The sequence below is a fragment of the Calliphora vicina genome, chromosome 1 (assembly GCF_958450345.1).
Source record: "Calliphora vicina chromosome 1, idCalVici1.1, whole genome shotgun sequence".
In the NCBI taxonomy this organism is placed as follows: domain Eukaryota; kingdom Metazoa; phylum Arthropoda; class Insecta; order Diptera; family Calliphoridae; genus Calliphora; species Calliphora vicina.
In genome coordinates, this window is record NC_088780.1 from 91583894 (window position 1) to 91606767 (window position 22874).

At 30.3% G+C, this 22874-nt stretch overlaps 1 protein-coding gene across 1 annotated transcript; it reads right to left on the reverse strand.

Annotated features, from left to right (window-relative positions):
- Positions 1-3363: 3363 nt before the first annotated feature.
- On the reverse strand, positions 3364-4399 carry LOC135950493 (calcyphosin-like protein). Its single transcript, XM_065500211.1, has 3 exons — positions 4101-4399; positions 3863-4040; positions 3364-3792 (listed from the first exon to the last, which is right to left on the reverse strand). Exons 1-3 carry the CDS (start codon positions 4250-4252, stop codon positions 3472-3474), a joined length of 651 nt encoding a protein of 216 aa, XP_065356283.1. The 5' UTR covers positions 4253-4399; the 3' UTR covers positions 3364-3471.
- Between the last annotated feature and the right edge of the window lie 18475 nt (positions 4400-22874).

Consider the following 22874-nt stretch of genomic DNA (forward strand, 5'->3'; position numbering starts at 1 on the left):
ATAGACGTTTACTATTCTCAAAACATTCCAATCTATGTTTCGTCCAACAGAAATGTTCTTCCTTTTTAATGAGCTCATACAAAGGAGCTAATTTAGTCGAAATCTGAGGGATAAAGTTACCATAATAGTTTAATAAACCTAGGTACGATTGCAAACTTTTAATATCTTGAGGAACGGGAGCTTCTATAATCGCTTTTATTTTCTCAGGGTTTGGACGAATGCCCTCACTTCCTATTCTATATCCTAAAAATTCTACCTGACTAACAAAAAACTTACATTTTTCCTCCTTTACTCTCACATTGTAATTTTGAAACCTACTCAACACATTCAGTAGACACTTCTCACATTCCGCACGCGTATTGCCATAAATTAAACAATCGTCTAAATAACAAACAACTCCCTCGCAACCAATTAAAATTTGATCCATTATATTTTGAAAAATAGATGGACTTGATGCTAATCCAAATGGAAGTCTCTTAAACTGAAATAGGCCTTTGTGTGTATTTATGGTCAAATACTTTCTTGAGTTTTCACTCACTTCTACCTGTTGGTACGCCCCCGCCAAATCTATAACACAAAAAAATTTAGAACCGGCCAAACAACTTAAACAATCACTAATAGTTGGTAAAGGATAATGTTCCTTTTCTAAGACCCTGTTTAACGTAACTTTAAAATCTACACAAAGCCTTATGGAATCCTTTTTTGGGACTACAACTATTGGACTTGCCCAATCACTATACTTTATGGGTTCAATTATTCCACTGTCACATAAACGAATCAATTCCTCTTCAACTAACTTACGCATTCTATATGGCACTACATACGAGGAACGAAAAATAGGATCTGTTTCACTCTTTATAACTACGGATGCTTTAAATTTTCTAATGGGTTCTGCTGAACTTTTTGCAAATACCAATGGAAACATATTCTTTAGTTTCTCAAAATTTTGTACAGGCTTGATTAAATTAATATTGTCAACAAAGTTCTCACGCCATCCTTTTCTTAAAACATCCAACCAACTACGACCCAATAATGAATCAAATGGCTTCTCCGATTTAATTATAAATAAGTCCAACAGAAAATCACTTACTTTTACTTTAATCACACCGCATAAAGATATTTTGTATCCACTAACATTCACTAATGTATTTTCCACATTTATAAGTTTTTTGGAGTAAAAATATTTTTTATAAACTTCTTCAGACGCCACTGACACTGCCGCTCCCGTATCAATTTCAAACTTTAATTTTACATTTTCGACTAAAAGATAAACAAAAACTGAATTATTTTCAATACCTACGCCATTTAAATTCGATAATACATTATTAACTCTTTTCGTTCTGCACCTATTAGCTAAGTGACCTTTCCGTCCACATCGATAGCAATTCCAGTCCCGAACTCTACACTTATCTGGGTGATGTTTCCTTCCACACCTGTCGCATAACATATTATGCTTATCGTGTTGCTCTCCATTTCCTTTTTTTGACAATGTCCTAATTGGGTAGTTACTACCGCCACTATCCTCACTTCCGTCCTCCCTAGCTTCTTCATACACACGTGTTTTATGTATTGACCTTTCGTTATACATGTTATCCATAACATTTAAATTTGTTTGGGTTTGGTCTTCTATAAGCGCAATATTTTTTGCTTCCTCCCATGATAATGATATCTGATTAAGCAATCTTGCTCTTAACTTTTTGTCAATAACGCCACATACCAATCTGTCTCTTAAAGCTTCTGACAAAAATGTGCCGAAATTACAGGTACTAGCCAAAGACTTCAGCTCCACCATATATTCACCAAGAGGCTCACCCTCTTTTTGATTGCGCGTGTAAAATTTGTACCTTTCAGCCGTCTCATTTAGATTTGGAGCATAGTGTGTCTTTAAAGTTGTTATTATTTCCTCAAGAGGTACTGCTTTAGGTTCTTTTGGTGAACACAATGACGCTAGCGTTTCAAACGCAATTGGGCCAATCGTAGTTAGCAACACCGCCACCTGTTTTGAACTTGGAATATCGTTGACTACGAAGTATTGCTCCAAACGTTGAAGGTATAAATTAAAATTTTCCCCAGGTAAAAAGGGTTCCATTTGTCCAATTAAAGCCATTATAATTTCTTAATTTATTACTTTTTGTTAACACGTGTTAGATTTTTTTTTTTATTCTCGTCGCCACTGATAAGTTGTTTTGATCTTTATTTCTCTTTCACAACTGAACAAATAAAATTCTTACATGCTTAAAAATACGTCACACAGAGAGTACCGTTAACTTAAATTATTTTAATAATGACATACTTATATGTATATAGGGGAAGGGTACCATTAATATACACTACACATGTAAACCTTGTGCGCAAAGTACAGATCGCAATTTTGAAGATATTTCGATAAAATTTGGTACATATAAATTTTTCGGCCCAAGGACCATTTAGACTCTAAATGATAACCTATTTTGTCATGACTAGGCCTTTTCGTTCTTTAACTATCTATTACCTGATTTTGGGTATTTATACCCTACACCACCATAGTAGGGAGGGTATAATGCGTTTGTGCAGATGTTTGTAACGCCCAAAAATATTACTATAACACCCACCTTAAAGTGTACCCATCGACTTTTAATCACTTTCTGAGTCTATTAAACGATGTCCGTCCGTCTGGCTGGCTGGCTGGTTGGTTGTCTGCCCATGTAAACCTTGTGCGCAAAGTACAGATCGCAATTTTGAAGATATTTCGATAAAATTTGGTACATATAAATTTTTCGGCCCAAGGACCAAGCCTATTGAAACTGGCTGAAATCGGTCCATTATTTCACAAATGTCCTCCCGAAATTGAATTTTATAGGTCATAAATGATTAATTTATATATGTATCTCCACAAATTCCGCTCCAAATAAGTTTTATATATACGAAATTCTTGTCACCAAATTTTGTTACGATCGGTCCATAATTAGTTATAGCTCCCATATAACACCCGCTTCCGAAAATCACTTTAAAGTGCATAAATCGCTTAAAAATGTTGGTATACTCACAAAATTCAACAAAAATAATTTCCATATAAACATAAGGCCCACCTCCCAAAATCAGTCACGAATATGAACGAAACTGTCGTAGGCGTATGAAGTTTACGCCAACCACGATGAGGCTGATTGATATTTTAAAAGAAAATTGTTTATGCACATTTACTTAGTGTAGGGTATTAGATGGTCCGACTTGACCGATTTAATTAACTTCGTAAGTTCAAGTCAGTACAATTTTGATCAGGAAATTGGAGTGGTAAAGGCCAAAATGTTACTAATTTTGAATTAACTTTAGGTTCATTGATCCGTTGAAATTTATATTGTAATAGCATTTTGTTCATATTTTATTTAACTTCCACTACGACAAAAAATACTTATTTAATTTAAGGTGTCATATGAAACATTTAATTAATCAGGAGTAAATTTTGTGAATTTAAAAACAATAACAATTTTAGTTTTACAATTTGTAAGCACGTCTCATAACCAAATCGAAATAAGCGTCATTATCAATGGAAGCACTTAGTGTTGCATAGTAGTTCACAAATTCCTCTTTAGTTACTTTGGCCTGTTTGTTCTTGCCTTCTTGGCCACCATCGAAATTATTCAAAAATTGCTCCAGAATTTCCGTTTCGGTTAAATCTCCACTCAAATATTTTGGATGATCACGGACACAATAAACATTTTTCAAATCTTCTACAGTAATGATACCATCACAATTGCTGTCAATTTTTTCAAAGGCCTTATTAATGATATCCAAGCGATTATGAGCCATGGAGGGCTGAGAATAATAATAATAAATATAATTAAAATTGTGTAGAGGAAATCATTCACTTCTAAATAAATCTTACCCTTAATTTTGTTAAAAATTCAGTGGTATTTATAGAACCATCATTGTTGATATCAAAACTATTAAATAGAGTTTTAATTTCATCCTCAGTGCAATTTAGGCCTGATTTCTGTATACCATCCATAAATTCTTCCAAGCTTAGAGAGCCGTTGGTGTTTTGATCCATTTTACGAAAGGTTCTAGAAATGTTTAAGATTTTATTTTATGATTTTTAAGAGTAAAATAATTTGCATGCTTACTTTGCTAGACTTAATATTCCTGTGGCACCTTTAGCTAAACACATAAGCCTTAGCTTATGTATTGGATCCTTTTCCATTCCATTGGCCAATTCACGCTTGGAGTTATTGATAAGAGTGGCTTCTTTTGAGTAAAAATCATTGCGATAATTCATTTTCTATTAAAATTATTAATATTTTTTTAAATAAAAAATACAATTTTGAAATTAATATTAAAAAGAAATTTGGTTGTTTAAAAATGATTTAAATAATTAATTTTTTGTTGAAAAAATGTCACAAATCAAATAAAAACTAATTTAATTTTTAAAAATTCACCAATGACTAGTTTGTTATTTAAAATTTGTCTTTAGAAGAAGTATTCACAGATTATTACTGATAGGAAACAAATGACAGTTCTCAAAAAAGTAATAACGAACCGTATGGTTATTTTGATGTTCCACAATTACTTTTCAATGGTTGTGATTTGCAGAGCGAGAGAAAAAAAATACTATTTTCAATAGGCAACGAGTGTTTATTTATCCCTCTTTCCAAGCCACAGCTGATTCATATCTGTGTAATCTGTGATAACACTCTAACCACAGATAAATACACATAGATCGGAAACTCTCCTGTCAAAGATCTAACTCAGTTGTCAAAAACCTAAGTGGTGACAATGTATTAGTTAAAAAAAACTATGTGAAAACAAAAACAACACCCGTATGTGTTTTTTAGTAAAATTTTGTTTGAGTTTTTTTCTAGTTGCCGCTCTATTTGTATTTCTCTATGACTCCAACTTTTTTAACAAAATGTCTGTTTTATCTGTTTTGGCCTTCATTATCCTTCTTTCCCAGTAAATGTCCTTGTTATGAATATCTTTTCTTTCATTTCAAAACACAATCCAGTGGTTGCAGGACACGACACTTTCTTAATTAACAACCTCTTTAGAATAAATTAATAACTCCTTTATTTATATGTACTGTAATACCTTCTTTTTATTTTTAAATTTATTTTTAAAAATCTATAACAAATTGTTTAAAATAAAATATTTAAATAAATCGACTTGTTACACGTGGCAATTCTGTATTGATACTGTGGCGTAACAACAAATTGTTTCAAACAATATTAAAGAAAACTTGCAACAAGCTGCGTATAAAAAAATCTATAAAATACAACCTATTATTTTCATTGTAGCTCAGCATGTAGTCTTAATGCTAAAAAAGGCATAAAATAATAATAATAAAGAAACAAAAACAAATAGTTGAGAAAATCTAAGGCGGAAACTACTAAATATAAAATAAATAAATACATCAACCACCCCATAGAGAACATAAATTTTCCACTCACATTTCTTTAGTTGGCGTTATAAGTGTTCATTTAACCAATATTGGGCATAAGACATTTATATATAGAAACTAAAAATTCATAGAACTATTAAAGTTTGTTGTATCAAACATATGAAAGTTTAGTTTTGTTATAAATACTTTCGTATTTACATACATATGTATGTATTTAAACTGGGTGCGGTTTATATTTTGAATGTTAACACTATGACAACCAAAAAGGGTGATTTTTTTTAAATAAAATAAATTTTCTATATAACAGCTTGTTTAGTTAATTATTGTAAACAGATGTCGATATATATATGAGTTTATCGTTCTATGTACAAAATTTATCACAATATTTACCAAATTAACTTCCGAAACTATTCCCAAATATGGCAATTGGTTCCAAAGTTATCAATGAAATTAATATGTATTTTAATATGACTTTTCTATACAAAATAAACAGAAATAAACAAAATAGCTGGCTCCTGTAAATTTGTTCGATATGCAAAGCACTGTATTCATAGAGAAACATAGAGCGGAAACTTAGAAAAAAAAAATTAAACAAACAAATTACTGAAAATAATCTCACATATGAGCGTTGTTTTTGTTTCCACATAGTTTTTTCTACTAATATATTCTCAGCACTTAGGTTTCTGACAACTGAGTTAGGTCTTTGACAAGAGAGTTTCTTCTCTATGTCATCTTAATATTTAATATTTCTTTGAGAACGATGTATAGTGGCGCCATTTGAGTTTTTTCGTTGCAAAAATCATAACTTTTGAACCAAATGAGGTAATCAAAAAATTAAAAGAAATATGATAGACAATTGCTCAGCCTATGAAATAAGTGTTTGAAAGTGGTTCTACGCCTTTCAGGTGCCTACTTATTGGTTTTCAAATTTGAAATTTGTGGAAAAAACAATTTTATGAGAAGTATTTAAGATAATTCCAGAAAAGATTAAAACAAATTTTTTGGTTGGTTTTTCACGAAATAATGTATTTTTTCAAAATTTTACCTCTAGAAAAAAATGGGGCAAGAACGGGCAGCTGGAATTTTTTGCATTAGGTAAAGGAATAATCAAAGAACTTATTTTGAAAATATGGCAAATATGGAAATTAATATTTTTTTTTTATTTTCCATCAAAGTTGAGAAACATTGAAAAAATGGATAGTTAGTAAATATCGATTTATGTTAACAAATTCAAAGCGAACAGTACAATTTTTGTTTATTCTTTTCCTAATAAATAAATCTATCAATAGCATCAAAGACAATGACGATCCGCTACATAGTTTTCGACATGTTGTATCTGAAAGCTGACCAAATTGCATAAAAATGGTCTGTTTTTTTGAAAACTGAAAATCAGTCAAATTTGAAGGGCTATATCTTCTGAACCAAATATCTCATTGTATTAAGAGTAGCATATTTTAAATACTGTAAAATAGGTTTATACAATATTTTTTTGGGACAAATGGAATTTTTGATTTTTGCAACCTTTCTTGTTCTACGGGCGCCAATCTGCGACGTAGGCCTGGCCATCACTGTCATCGGCGAGCGCTATAGGCCGAGTAGTTACAACCTATGTACATATTGACCAGAATTGGATGATATTGACATCAAAGTCATGAGGTTTCAGCTGGCAAACTGCTCATGGCACATTAAACATTCTGCAAGAGCGAATTGAGGCATGGCCATCTCACATGGAGGTAATGTAAACTGGCCACCTATATACTACGATTTGACCCCGTTAGCCTTTTTCTTGTCGGGTTTTCTTAAGTCGCAAGTTTATGCAAACCACTCAAAGCCAACATAACCCATGCCATCTGTCAAATTCAGCCTGATTTATATGCCAGAGTCATGGAAAATTGAACATTTCGGATGCGCGACACCCAGCGAAGCCGTTGCGGAAATCAAATCATCTTAGAAATTTAAATAAAATCTCTTTTAAATAACATGTAAGTTATTGGAATCAAACTACAATTGGTATCTTTTATTTCTCTTTCCCTATAAAAACCATCCTCATCTCGTGTTTCCTAAGAATCAGATTCTCCCAATCTCGTGTTTCCTAAGAATCAACTTCTCTCCATCTTGTGTTTCCTAAGAAACAAAATTCCCTATCTCGTGTTTTCTAAGAAACAATTTATCCCTAATATCTCCTCTACAACCAATCCCTGGTTTCTCTTTATTTTTGGAAAGGATTTCCGCTGATCCTTATCTAATAAATCTCATTGTATATCTCATACAATTAATTATCCCCAATTAATAATTATGCAACAATTTCACAATGCTGACGTTTCTGCTTCAAGAAACTGCATTTCGACATCCATTCACTTATAGATTTAATTTTAGGGACGTGTATCCTTTCTTGATTAGGGACATTTGCTGATTGATTTCCTGCTTAGCTTTCGGAACAAATTATAGCTTTTGAGATTTTAGTTTTAACACGGCCCGTGTGAAAAGAGAGTAATTTGTTCCTCTCTCCTTCCGTTCTATGTGTTTATTCTATGGTCAGAACCATAGAAAAACATAGAGCGGAAACTATAAAAAAACTCAAACAAATAAATTACTCAAAATAATCACACATACGAGTGTTGTTTTTGTTTTCACATAGTTTTTCTACTAATACATTCCCACCACTTAGGTTTCTGACAACTGAGTTAGGTGTTTGACAGGAGAGTTTCCTCTCTATGTTATTCTCTATGGTCAGAACTTTAATATGGCGACAAAAAGAGAAAGTGAGACTACCTTGTATTTTGTGTCATGATTGCATCTATACGCTTTTCAAACTAATAAAAAATGTCGATGATATCTGACACACAAATTGTTCTATTTAAATTAAAAGATAGGAAGCGCTTAGTAAAATACCCTATATTTAAAAACTGCTATATTCGACTGTGTCAAATCTGAAATACCCTCGACTTAAATATATAGAGAATTACAGAAACTACACTGCAAATGCTTGTGTTGAGTACCATCGGAAAGGTAATTTAAGGTAAAATACTGTGAAAATTACAAGCAAAAAGTTAGAATAAAATTAGCTTTTTGGAGAATTTTTAAGTATGATGTTTGTTATTTAATATATTGCAAAGGCATTTGCTACGTGTATTTTTAAATCCTTCCTTCTTATTCTAAATACAAAATACCAAAAAAATATTAAAAATAATATAATAAGGTATTTAAAACTATTTTATTTGAAGAAAATATGTCGCGACACAAATTTCGCTTTATTATACTAGAGGTTGTAAGTTTCAAATTCATTAGAATGTATAGCCATGTATTTTGTTACCGTGAAAAGATAGCAATTTTGTTTAATCTTTTTTATTGACATTTCTCGCTCCTTTCGTTTTCAGGATTTGTAAAAACTGAGCACTAAACGTGAGAACATTTTCAGTTTCTTCTCTAAAATTTTTGTTTCAGAGTATCAAATTTAAAGGCACCAAATACACGCTCAGTTGTAGACAGTGTTAAAGTGCTTAAGAAAACTTTATGATGTGTAACAATTACATACTTGAGGTTAATTTAAAATAATTGCATTAATGTTAGTTATCCAATCAGCCGGAACACATCAAACGCATTTTTGTTTGTACATTCTTAACAGTGTGCACCTTTTTTAATTAAAACCAAACAGAGACAAACATTTTCAAAATTATAAAAACCACACATTCATACCCAGCGGGAAAAATATGCAGAAAAAAGGCCTTCCTAAAGGCCTTATTTTGCAGATACAGGCCTTCAAGGGAAGACCTTTTAATATTTCTTCCGTTAAATGCCTGTAAGGAGAGCTGCTGCGTAATGACTCATAGAATATCCACAATCATAAAATTTCTATTAAAAGGCCTGAAAATGAAAGCCTAATTAAAGGTCTGCTAGAATAAGCTTTTAAATATGATTATTCGGGAAAATATTCTTAATGAATTCAGCATAAAACCTAAAGAATGGACTTTAAAGAATCACGTGTGTAGTTTTAGAAATAAAATAATACTTTAAGCGAACTTCTCAATATCAAATATTATAAAAACTAATTTGTTTCGAAGATGTTCTATATCCATACATGACAAATACAATAACAAAAAACATGTTAAATTTTCACTGAAAGTACTCTCTGTATTATAGGGACAATATAAAGGAATAATTGCAGAACTATTCAGGTTTGAATAATGGTTTGTTAGGCCTTATTTTTTTAATGCAATTTCGCTTTTCTTTGCTACTTTACAAGGCAAAGAAAAGCCATTCTAGAACATGTTCTGCTAGAAGGCAGAGTAGTTAGATTGATTACCGCATTTATTAGAATGTGTAAACAGGTCTTTTAAAAGGCCTACAAAATAAATACCTAGAATTGTTTCCCGCTGAGTAAATATGTTTATATATGGGGGTTTTCATCTCAAGTGATAAAACTTTTGAAACACAATTTCGCAAAAAAAGTTAAAATTTTTTATTTTTTTTTTCGAAAGATTGAAGAAATAGCTATCTAAACACATGTTTGGCCAGAGAGCTCCTGTTAAAGAATTGTGTCTAAACTACTATCCAATAGGAAAACATCAGTTTCAAAAGTTGGATCACTTGAGATGAAAACCCCCATATACATATGGGCAATTCCATGTTATAGTACGTGACATTTGTACACCTATAAAGTGGAATAGATTTTGCAAAAATAAGAGTATCTGAAAATTAATTTGGTCTTTATGTTCCATTAAGAGGGAACTAAATATATGTATTTTAAAAGAAATAATAAGTTCTTTCGAAACAATGTTGTCCTAAATATTTAGCGAAATAAGGGAATATCGTACGCGACATAAAACGGAACTAATTTTGAGGTACATGAAGAAATATGCGAAAATTTGCAAATCATTATCTTATCTTTTAATCGTTATCTTTTCTTTTAATTTCTTATACTAAACCAAATATTTTTCCTTTACAATCTGTCATATTTAAATAAAAACAATCATTGAATGATTTTATAATAAATAAAGTTTAATATCGTACATGACATACCGTACCACAGTGGGGCAGAATAAAAATTTTTTGAAAAATAAATGTGGCATTTCTACACGGCTCATCCAATCGGGATAAAATAATAAGGAGTATTCGAGCTTAAGTTATTAAAATGGGCCCTACAAATGATCCAGGAGCGGCGCTATGGGTGCTCAATATGGTACCGTCCATCAAAAATATTGCACTTTTTCATACCATATAATACCCTACACCAAGTAAATGAGCAAAAACATTTTTCTTTTAAAATATCAATAATTTATATTCGTGAGTGATTTTCGGAAGCGGGCCTTATATGGGAGCTATGACCAATCATGGACCGAACACCATGAAATTAGGTCATGTGATTTATGTCTATATGAAAGTTATTTATGGTGAATTTTGTGTGTATAACAAAATTTTTAAGAGATTTATGCACTTTAAAGTGATTTTTGGAAGCGGGTCTATATGGGAGCTATGACTAATTATGGACCGATCGTAACAAAATTTAGTGATACGAATTTCAAATATGTAAAACTTATTTGGAGCGAAATTTGTGGATATACATTAGAGTGACAATCAGTTGTATGGAAAAAAATTTTTGTTAAAATTTTGAAGAGTGCCGGGTGGAATATTGTGACACTAGGCCTAAATGTTAAGTGCTGAAAATTTGAGCCAAATCGGGCAACGATTTCTGGACGCGCATCGAGGTCAAAGTTCAGATATATGCAAAATTTTACTGTTAATATGGAATAAATAGGTGAAACTCGTTAACTTTCTGCATTTTTTTCTAGAAATATGTAGATTTATTTATATTAATGAATATTACATTAAAAAAAAGTTTTGGAAATTAACCCTGTATCTCCTTTGGTTCAAAATGACCCAAAAACTGTATTATCGCCAAAATTAGAGAAAAATGCAAATTTTTCAGTTTTTGAAAAAATTTTGCTACTAAATAAATACTTTTGCAATTGAATGCAAAAGAATCGAAATATGTACGTAATTATCGTTGTAATGAGATATAAATGACAAAATTTGATTAAAAAATGTTAAAGTTATTACAAATTCGCCAGACCATTAGCGTGTTTCAGGCCACTTGAACAAAAAATTTAGAAAAAAAATTAAGAAATTTCGAGAAAAATTAAAATAAAAGCTCATTTCTACTTAAAATATGTCCATATGTACTTGTATATGAGTTTTTGTCTTCGTAGGATACCGTTAACCTATTCGCAGGTATGGCCAAAAAAAATAATTTTTTTTAACGGCTGTTTCAAATCTCCATTTTCAAATTTTTAAAAATTTTGTTAAACAAATTTCAGAATTTTTTGATCATCACATTGGGATTTATTGAGATCAAAATAGGGAATAAAAATATGAAAAAATTATGTCAATACCTCTTACAGTTTTTCCGTACCTGCGATTTAAATTTTGCGTTTTTCAAGAAAAACTAATTTTTTGTCCATATTTAGGCGAATGAGTCCAATTTCCTTACTGTTATAAATTTTAAGTAAAACCTATTCATAATATTATAGTCCTTGTAATTTTAAATATGTTCTGAAAGTTTTACTAAAATCGGAAAACGATAACCTTTGAATCGCGAAGGTCAAAGGTCAAATTTTTCAATATTTGGAATTTCTAATGAAAAGATAGCGAAATGTTATATATTTTTGGGCCGATTTTCATGAAACTTGAGGAAAATATATATTGGGGTCTAGCATTTACAACAACATTGCAAAAATGAATTTTAACCTTTAAGAGGACTTGGGGTCAAAATGGTTGTGTTTTGCGTGATTTTAAAAGTTGAGGGTAATTTGGACCCCAAGTGCTGCTAAGGGTTAATTTCCATTTTTGTGATTTTATTTAAAATTCTTGACTTTATGTTATATTTTCCTTAAGTTACATTAAAATCGGCCCAAAAATATATAACATTTCGCTATCTTTTCATTAGAAATTCCAAATATTGAAAAATTTGACCTTTGACCTTCGCGATTCAAAGGTTATCGTTTTCCGATTTTAGTAAAACTTTCAGAACATATTTAAAATTACAAGGACTATAATATTATGAATAGGTTTTACTTAAAATTTATAACAGTAAGGAAATTGGACTCATTCGCCTAAATATGGACAAAAAATTAGTTTTTCTTGAAAAACGCAAAATTTAAATCGCAGGTACGGAAAAACTGTAAGAGGTATTGACATAATTTTTTCATATTTTTATTCCCTATTTTGATGTCAATAAACCCCAATGTGATGATCGAAAAAATCTGAAATTTGTTAAACAAAATTTTTAAAAATTTGAAAATGGAGTTTTGAAAAAGCCGTTAAAAAAAATTATTTTTTTTGGCCATACCTGCGAATAGGTTAACGGTATCCTACGAAGGCAAAAACTCATATACAAGTACATATGGACATATTTTAAGTAGAAATGAGCTTTTATTTTAATTTTTCTCGAAATATCTTAATTTTTTTTCTAAATTTTTTGTTCAAGTGGCCTGAAACACGCTAATGGTCTGGCGAATTTGTAATAACTTTAACATTTTTTAATCAAATTTTGTCATTTATATCTCATTACAACGATAATTACGTACATATTTCGATTCTTTTGCATTCAATTGCAAAAGTATTTATTTAGTAGCAAAATTTTTTCAAAAACTGAAAAATTTGCATTTTTCTCTAATTTTGGCGATAATACAGTTTTTGGGTCATTTTGAACCAAAGGAGATACAGGGTTAATTTCCAAAACTTTTTTTTTAATGTAATATTCATTAATATAAATAAATCTACATATTTCTAGAAAAAAATGCAGAAAGTTAACGAGTTTCACCTATTTATTCCATATTAACAGTAAAATTTTGCATATATCTGAACTTTGACCTCGATGCGCGTCCAGAAATCGTTGCCCGATTTGGCTCAAATTTTCAGCACTTAACATTTAGGCCTAGTGTCACAATATTCCACCCGGCACTCTTTGAAATCTAAAAAAAAAAAATCGGCTGTCACTCTAATATACATATATAAATTAAACATATATGACCGATAAAGTCCAATTTCGAAAGGACATTTGTATGGGGCTATGTGAAGCTCAATAGGCTTGGTCCTTGAAAAAATTATATGTACTAAATTTTGTCGAAATATCTTCAAAATTGCGACCTGTACTTTGCGCACAAGGTTTACATGGACAGACGGACGGACGGGCGGGCATCGTTTAATCGACTCAGAAAGTGATTCTAAGTCGATCGGTATACTTTAAGGTGGGTGTTAGACCAATATTTTTGGGCGTTACAAAAAACTGCACAATATTTTATTCAACACAAGTTATTGGTTCTGACCCAGCCACATTAAGAAAATTTATACACATTTTTGTAAGACCAAAATTTAACTTATCTAAACAAAATCTAACTCGGAATAAATGTGGATAAAATTGTTCATAATATTTGCAATCCTATTCAAATTTTGATACAAATTTTAGTTTTAGAATCTCAATAAATATGTAATAAAATCTTTGTTTATTAACAAAACTCAATGAAATTTTCAACGTTTTTTTAAAATTGTCATTGTAAAAAAAATGTAAAAAAAACTTTTCAAAAGGTTAAACGGAATCCCGCAATTCCTAAAAATTGGAGCAAAAGTCCCAAAAATGTTAATTTTACAATTTTGACAATGGGGTTCGCATTTCCTTCTGGTCTGGGAAAATACTTTGGGAATAAATAAGGAGCACATCAAGGTTACTAAAACTGCTTTCCGTTTTTTGATCTCAGCTTTGAGATTTTAGAACACGTGGCCCAAAGTAGAAATTTTGATAAAAAATAGGCCATATTCCGAGGGTCGTAGGGGCGTCATTCTCGAAAAATATACTAAAATATTCTTCGTAAAGATACCTTATAGAAAAATATATAATTGTTACATGTTCTATAAGAAAGTTTATTTGTACTAAGAAATAGAGTCACCTTTTCGCCCAAAAAACAGCAAAAATCAACAAGTTTTTGAATATTTAAATTTAAAACAGTTTATTTTTGGATCCATAATAGATATTGCTGTGAAATCTTTTGTATATTATTCGTAATTTAGTTGTCTAACCATAAACAAAATTCGGGTCCATTTTTTATACCCTACACCACCATAGTGGGGAGGGTATAATGCGTTTGTGCAGATGTTTGTAACGCCCAAAAATATTAGTCTAACACCCACCTTAAAGTATACCGATCGACTTAGAAATACTTTCTGTGTCGAACAAATGATGTCCGTCTGGCTGGCTGTCCATGTAAACCTTGTGCGCAGAGTACTGGTCGCAATTTTGAAGATATTTCAATAAAATTTGGTACATATTGTTTTTTGGGCCCCAGGACAAAGCCTATTGAAACTGGCTGAAATCGGTGCATTATTTCACCTAGCCCCAATACAAATGTCCTTCCGAAATTGGACTTTATCGGTCATAAATGTTTAATTTATATATGTTTCTCCACAAATTCCAAATTTTGTTAGGATCGGTCCATAATTAGTCATAGCTCCCATATAGACTCGCTTCCGAAAATCACTTTAACGTGCATAAATCGCTTAAAAATGTTGGTATACACACAAAATTCAACATAGTTAACTTTAATATAGACATAAATAACACGACCTAATTTTATGGTGATCGGTCGATAATTGGTCATAGCTCCAATTAAGGCCCACTTCCGAAAACCCTCAAAAATATAAATTATTGAAATTTTAAAAGAAAAATGTTTTTGCTCTTTTACTTAGTGTAGGGTTTGACCGTCGGGCTTGACCGACCATATTTTCTTGCTTGTTTGTTTTTAAAAAAGGCGACCAAGGTATGGCAAAATTTAAAAATTTCAATTTTGAAATGCCCATAATTCGGAAATTATAAGAGATAAATAGCACACGCTAGCATGTATTTTCAAGACCTAGCCGAGCGCTTTCCAAAAATATAATACTTTGAAATCGGGTGGAAAACAAAAAAATTGCACGTGTTTAAACATTTTACAAGTCGAAGGTATCCTACTTTGAGCCCTGATAGTGCCGCCCATGGATCATTTGTAGAGCGCATTTTAATAACATAAGCTCGAACAGTCCTTGGCTACGCTACAAATGGCTACAAATTTTATCCCGATTGGACCAGTCGTTTAGAAATGACAGATTTTGTAAGCATATGTATACAAAAACTAAAAAAATGAATGGAAAATATACATTCGGTTTCAATAAAAAATTTGATAATAACAAAAAAAATTAAAGTCAAATTCATTTCATAATACAAGCTAATTGGGAGCTTAGTTTTTGCCGCAATTTTAGCCTAAAACATGCCAATTAAATTAAAGAATTGAATATAGTCAGCTTAAACTATTATTTTTGCCCTTAGAATGTTGTAATAAGCTCTAAATACTTTCACATAGTAACATTTTAGAGTTTTCTCCTATTCATATCATCTTGAAGAAAAGTTTTAAGGGTTTTTGTTTTTCTCAGTCGTGGTTGTCATTCTTGTGGAATTGCCCATATGGTTGTGTATATACGAATACGTGTAAGTGTTTACACAATCACTGATTGATATCTTGTCATAATTACAGGTTCGCTAGTTGTGTTTTTATAAAATCTTGTAATAATTATAAATTCTTTGTACAACAACTTTATGTGAGTATGTTTTTCTAATTATGGATAGAATAACGTTTACACTAGTAATTTTGTTGAAACTTTTTTATCTCCTGTTTCTATTCATCTCATACTACCGAAGCATATAATGTTGTTACAAAAGAACGGTATACGGATGAAGAAAAAACTCTGCTGCAAAGATAACCCCAGCTAGTTGAAGGTATTAAAGTACCTTAACAGGTAAAATTACTTTATTAGTCAGTTAGTATAAATGCTGTTGTCATTTCACTTTCCATTGTCTAAGTATTGCAACTAATGCTTCCTTTGTAAGAACTACACTTACATACATACATATAAACCAGGAATTTCTGGTACCAATAAGACTGAATAATTTTACTTTTCGGACCATAATTATTGTAAAGTATCTACTTATTGCTTGTTATAGCTTTTGCCATTAGTGTTATGGGTATATCGTTACCTTAATATAAATTGGCCTAACTCATTTTGTTGTTTGCCTAAAAATATAAAAATTTTGAGTTAATACAGAATTGGAGAACGAGTGAGTTATATTTAGAATTTGTTCAACCAAATGTTGAAAACATTTGAAATTGAGCTTTCGTGGCCGCAAATAAATTCTAGTATTTAGACAAAATTAAATAGTCTTGTTAATAACTCGAAAATTTTGCATCCAATTTTTCATTGAAAAGGTGTGGTGATTATAAGGGAGGCCTTTGTTTTGAAAATTGTCGATTTAAAAATATAATTTCAATTTCTTTTATATTTTTATGTTGTTCAAAAATGTTTGAAAATTTCCTTGGATATTTTTTTTATTTTTCAGCTTCAAAATGAGAAAATATGCGCGAAATTGACTCATTTTTTTAACAGGATGCAATGCTTTAATGTTTATGAATGTTTTATCATGTTTAATGATATTTTTAAAATTTCAGATATTAGTTGTGTTCGCGTACTAGATAATTTGTACAAAATAATCACTGGAAGTTACGGGATTCCGTTCGTTTACTTTTAAAAACTTGTAACGAGAGAGCAAGAGAGTGTTAAAAGTGACAGTTCGTGGATAGAGAATATGATATTTTTTACTGGACATTTTTTCTCCAGTAAAATATATCAACATAAAATTGTGTTTAAAACATGTGGTTGCAAATGTAAACAGAACTAAAAAGTTGAAAATTAATACAATTTACAAGTTTTGCATAGAAAAGAATTAAAATAACAAAAAACAAACGTTTTAAATTGATTTATAATAAATACAACTTATTTTTACAAATTGTTGTTCGCATACTTTTTTTTGGCAATTTTTCAGATTGAGAGTAATTTATTTTTACTCTCTAAAATAAAGTTACTGTATACTTTTTACTGGAAAGTACGCGAACACACTTATTGTTGATTCTCTTGAAATATTGGCCAATATATGGCTATAATGCAAACATTTTTGAACTAATTCATTACACAATACAATTATAATTCAATTTATTATAAAATATTATTAAATTTATGTAAAAAAAGCAAAAATTTGCGTCATGTACAAATTAATAATATTTATGAACATCCCAGCAAAAACTTTACTTACTTAGTAAGCCAGCAAGTAATATTGGAGCCAAGGCATAACTACTTAGTATTTAACTGAAACACTAATTACCTTTGTTCGAGATTTTTAAAAAATTCATGGGTCAAGCTTAAAATGTGCTTACAATCAGTTAAGAAATAAGTAGTAAATTCCAGTGTTTTCCAGTCAAACACACTAAATAGCTGTGCTAAATGCAAAAGTTCATTACCAACCTGTATAAAAATAAGTACTTATTCTAGTAAATAAAATAATGTGCTGGGTAACCACCACTCATTACAAAATAATGCATGAAATAACTAGTTGTCATTACAAAAATTCACAAAATGTTTGCTGGGATGTTCTTAGTCTGAATGAAAAAAAAGTCATGTTAGATTGATAATATTTATACAAAATTCATTCCAATTATGAATTTCTTTTTTCTGTGTAGGTATTTTTTGGACCAAATAACAAATTTTTCTCATATTTTTAGGTTTGAATTGTACTTAAAAGAGTACAAATGTCTAAACGTGTTCGTAACAGGTGGATAAGCTTAAGTGTACGTTACGTTCTTGTATATTTACACATATAAGGTAAAAATGAATACCAACAGAAAATGAGAAGAAAATTTGTTATTTTAACATGATTAAAAGAAAGCATGACAGATGGTTGCAGTTACATACGAGTTTACCAACATAAGGTACCTGTTAAAAATATAAGGTCATATAGTTTTCGTTCTTTTAATCCAAAAATAGAAATCAGTTAATAGACTGATACTGCTGGCTAAAATACTTGTTGATCAAATGTTGTTCTGATAAGTATATTTTGCTCTCATTTATAAACCGAAATATCAAAGATGTTATTTTTAAAGTGAGTATTTTTTTAGTAAATGATTGGGTTTGTATGCTCATAATTACAGTTTTGGAAGTCATTAAAACACACTAACTATATAATGAAAATTAATTGCACTAAACAATGAAAATGCGAATCATAAGATTAAACGCCTGGAATTTGGCAGAAAAGACATATAACAACTAACTGGCATCAGGTACCAAATTGAATATTTTTTCTTCAAAAGAAAATTAAAATTTGTTTTATAGACTACTGGTAAGATTTTATAAATTAATCCATATATTATTCATAGACAATTTTCGGCAGCGCACAATTGGTTAAACGGTAACAAAACTGTGCTAAAGTCCAATTTTTCAATTGCAAATATTGCACTTTTTTTCTTTCTGGTAAGTATTAAATTCCGTTTGATAACACGCAGTCAAAGTCATTGCAGTGATTTCACTTATAAAATGTTATAAAATTGTTTAACTGGCTTAAAATAAAACTATTTTTTAAACATAACCTTAAAAGTGCTGCGATTTTTTTCAAAATGTAACTTTGTGGAAGCTTTTAAAATTTTGACAAAGATCAGCAGACTGAATGCAATCAGAAATGTATATATTGAAATGTTATAAACCAATTTTCATTTACATTCAATAGCCATTTTTGCCGTTTTCGAATAAGACTATATTTTTTAGGTTATTGTTTGAAATTTTGGCTTAACGAAAATTCAAAAGTAGAAAAATTTTATGTCGTTTTCAAACATGTAGTTAACATATTTTCAGATGAAGTGGAGAAGCATATAACGCAAACAATACATTTTTTATACCCTACACCACTATACTGGTACAATGTCCAAGAATATTAGTCCAACACCCACCTTAATATGGTACACATAATTTTTTCGGCCCAAGGACGAAACCTATTGAAATTGGCCCCCATAAAAATGTCCTCCAGTAATTGGACTTTATCGGTCATAAATGTTTAATTTATATAGGTATTTTGTTCTAAATAAGTTTTATATAAACGGAATTCATGTCACCTAATTTTATGATGATCGGTCCTAGCTCCCATATAAGACTCTCTTCCGAAAATCACTTTAACGTCCATAAATTTCTTAAAAATTTTGGTATGCACATAAAATTCAACACTCATAAAGCAATTAATCACACGACCTAATTGCATGACAATCGTCCAATAATTGGTCATAGCTCCCATATAACCCTCTTCCGAAAATCACTCACGAATATAAATTATTGAAATTTTAAAAGAAAAATTATAAAAGCAAATGAGACTCTTACCAAAGTTTCGTCACAATCTATTTTACTGCATATTGCTGAAAAAATTTTTGAAATGCAAAAAGACGATGTAATGGAAGCGGAGAAGACAGATTTTTAAGCTCCGAATTAAGCTGTACCTCAGATCCATTAATTTCCACATCATTTTTACACAAAAGCGGAAACGTTCCACACTGAAGTAATTCAACTATTATGTTGCAGTGAACCCATGGAAGAATTTTACTTTAGCCACCAAGACGATGAAATTAATGAAGAGTGCCTTTTTGATTTAAATTTACAAAATGAATTAGATTTAAGCATTTACTAAAAATTTTAATATAATTAAAATAAATGAATATATTAAGTTTGCATTTACGATTGCAAGGGTTAAATTTTGGTCGTTAGTGGGTTAAATTCCATTTTTTTAATACAATTATTCTTACTTATAAAATTCTTTAAGGTTTTGGTTTGGTTTTGTAGTCGTTATTAATTTTGCACAGAAAAAGTAGTAATTTGTCTGTTAGGGAATCGTCTTGAGCAACAAGTATTTTACACAATAGTACCTAATTGACAGTAATGGGTACTACCTACCAATCAATACTAATGTATACGGAAAAAATTGCAAAACTAATTTTGGCTCTGGCCAAGGATTCAGGACTCATTTTAGATTACGCTATGTCTTGTCATAGTTCTTTAAAACACCATTTGAAAATCTGGTCTTTAGTTACAATATCCATCATGATATGGGGGTGTTTCTCCTCTTCTGGTGGCGGTCCAGTATATTGGATAAAGAACGAAATATGCATCCAGGACTACGTAAATATATTGCAAAGCTTAATGCTTCCATTTTCTGAGGAAGGAATGCCCTTCAGATGGGAGTTTCAGCAGGACAATAGTCAGAAGAACTCCTCAAAATTGGCAAAATACTAGTTTGCTGTCAACAAAGTACCTCTTATGGAATGGCCTTCGCAGTCAACGGATATTAACCCAATGGAACATATTTGGGAAGTGCTCAAGAGGAAGCTAGAGGGTTTCAGTCCGAAAAATAAGCACGAATTATGACAGATATGACAAAAAGTATTCTACCTTATAATCTTAATGGGCGCCTAACATACGTACTTTATTCCTTTCCTATATGACGGTACTTATAAGAACTGCAATTTTTTGCGCCCTAATATTTTTCTTTTATTTCTGCACACCCACAGAAGCAAATATAACATGACAATAGTATTTCATAAGTTTTTAATTATATTTCAGAAAATTCCAATTGAATTTCAGAAATTACATTTCCGAATTTTCAATTATATTTCAGAATTTCCAATTATACTCCCGACCGGGAAATCCCGGTAAAATTATTGACGGGAATTCCTGGGAAATTTAAATGTTTTTCCCGGGAAAAACGGGAAATTTAAAATTAATTAAAAATGCTTTAATATATTTAAATATAACATCTCTGTTTGATGAATGACTTGATCCTAATACTAGTGAAGGTTTTAGATCACATTAAGTATAAAGTAAAAGAATTAAGTCGAAATGAAACCATTTTGCTGATAGGCGATGCTATAATAAACACTCTTTATGAACAGCTGTTATCTAAAAATTCTACGATTTCTCAAAGAATGATTCATGCAATAAAATATAAAGTTAATAAACAATATAACAGCAGACTTATTTAAATTACTTAAAAACTTCACAACATAAAAAGCTAAATTATAATATAACAAAGACAATGTTAAAAATATATGGACAGGAAATGCATGAACGCCTATTTGAAAACAATGTTCCCTCATCTGTTCAAAGCGATGGTGATGATGTTCCCGTTTTAAAAACGTATTAGAATATTAAATCAATATTGAAAAAGAAAACCCTAAACATTAAAATCAAATGCTGAAAGTTGTTTATTTGATGCAAGTATCAATCGGAAAAAAATAGATTGTCTTTATAATGCTATACTAACGATTAAGCCAACACCTGTTTAAAGCAGAAGAGTTTTTTTCGGTGTCTGGAAACTTTGCCACTAAAATAAGAAATCTTCAAAAGACTTATAGAAAGCAATAGTTATTTTGAAAACTCAATTTAAAAAAAACAAGTACGAGAGCTATATTCGGCTGTGCCGAATCTTATATACCCTGCACCAAATTATACTTTAAAATAAATTTGTTTAAATATTTTTAGGTAAACAAAATTAATTTTTTTTTTTTAATTGTTTTTCAATTTTATTTTTTTTAAAATTTTTTTTTAAAAAATATTTTTCCAAAATTTTTTTTTTTAGTTTTTAAATTTTTTTTTTTTTTGAAAAAATATTTATGACAAAAAAAATTTTTTGTAGGAAAAAAATTCGGGTTAAAAAATATTTTTCCCGATTTTGACCCATTGTAGGTCCAACTTACTATAGCCTTATCTACATCGTTGCAATGGACTTTGAAATATCTATCATTAGATAACCATATTGTCTATATTAATGACTTAGTAATCCAGATATAGATCAAAAATAGGTCAAAAATCGAGGTTGTCCCGGTTTTTTGCTCATATCTCCGTTATTTATGGACCGATTTTGCTGATTTTAAATAGTAAACTTCTCGAAAGAATGTCTGACAGAATTATTGAAGATTTGAATATCTGGGGTCTTCAGAAAATTGATTTCAACAGACGGACAGACAGTACTCTGCGCACAAGGTTTCGATTAAGAATGATCTCCAAAAATTTTAACCAAGATATTTTTTTTATTATTTTAGTACAATTAAATTATTTTAATGAAATTAAATGACACAATTTTATAAAGTAATTTTATTTTTTACTTAATTTTGCGGGATTCTATTTGAATCCCGTGAAATTAAATTTTTCAGTCCCGTTTCCCGTGAAATAAAATTATCCGGGAAATCCCAAACTCTAATTATATTTCAGAATTTTCCATTTATATTTCAGAAAATTCCAATAGCAATACCAATGATGTAGCATGCATACTAGTATATTCATAAACGATTTGCATTTATGCCGTGCATGCATAAACTTATGAAATTTCAAATTACAAATTTGTATATTTCCTTTTTACTACCCACTTGCATATACGAGTTTAATCCACCGCAAAACATCATTAAATATGTCGACCTGTTTAATTGATTTTATTGTTTGGTTCTAACCAAACCATACAACCAACGGAATATTTAATAAAACCAAATATTTCCATTAAAAAGTGAGCAAAATAGTAAAATCCCACAAAATGGTTTACTTGATTATAAAAGCACTTGTTTGT

Bases quoted from the DNA above. Each gene is read 5' to 3' on its own strand.
- LOC135950493 (XM_065500211.1), bottom strand. From the start codon at position 4,252: ATGAATTATCGCAATGATTTTTACTCAAAAGAAGCCACTCTTATCAAT. The intron at 4,041-4,100 runs GTAAGCATGCAA...AAACATTTCTAG, and splicing joins GGAATATTAAGTCTAGCAAA to AACCTTTCGTAAAATGGATC. The intron at 3,793-3,862 runs GTAAGATTTATT...TATTATTCTCAG, and splicing joins AATTTTTAACAAAATTAAGG to CCCTCCATGGCTCATAATCG.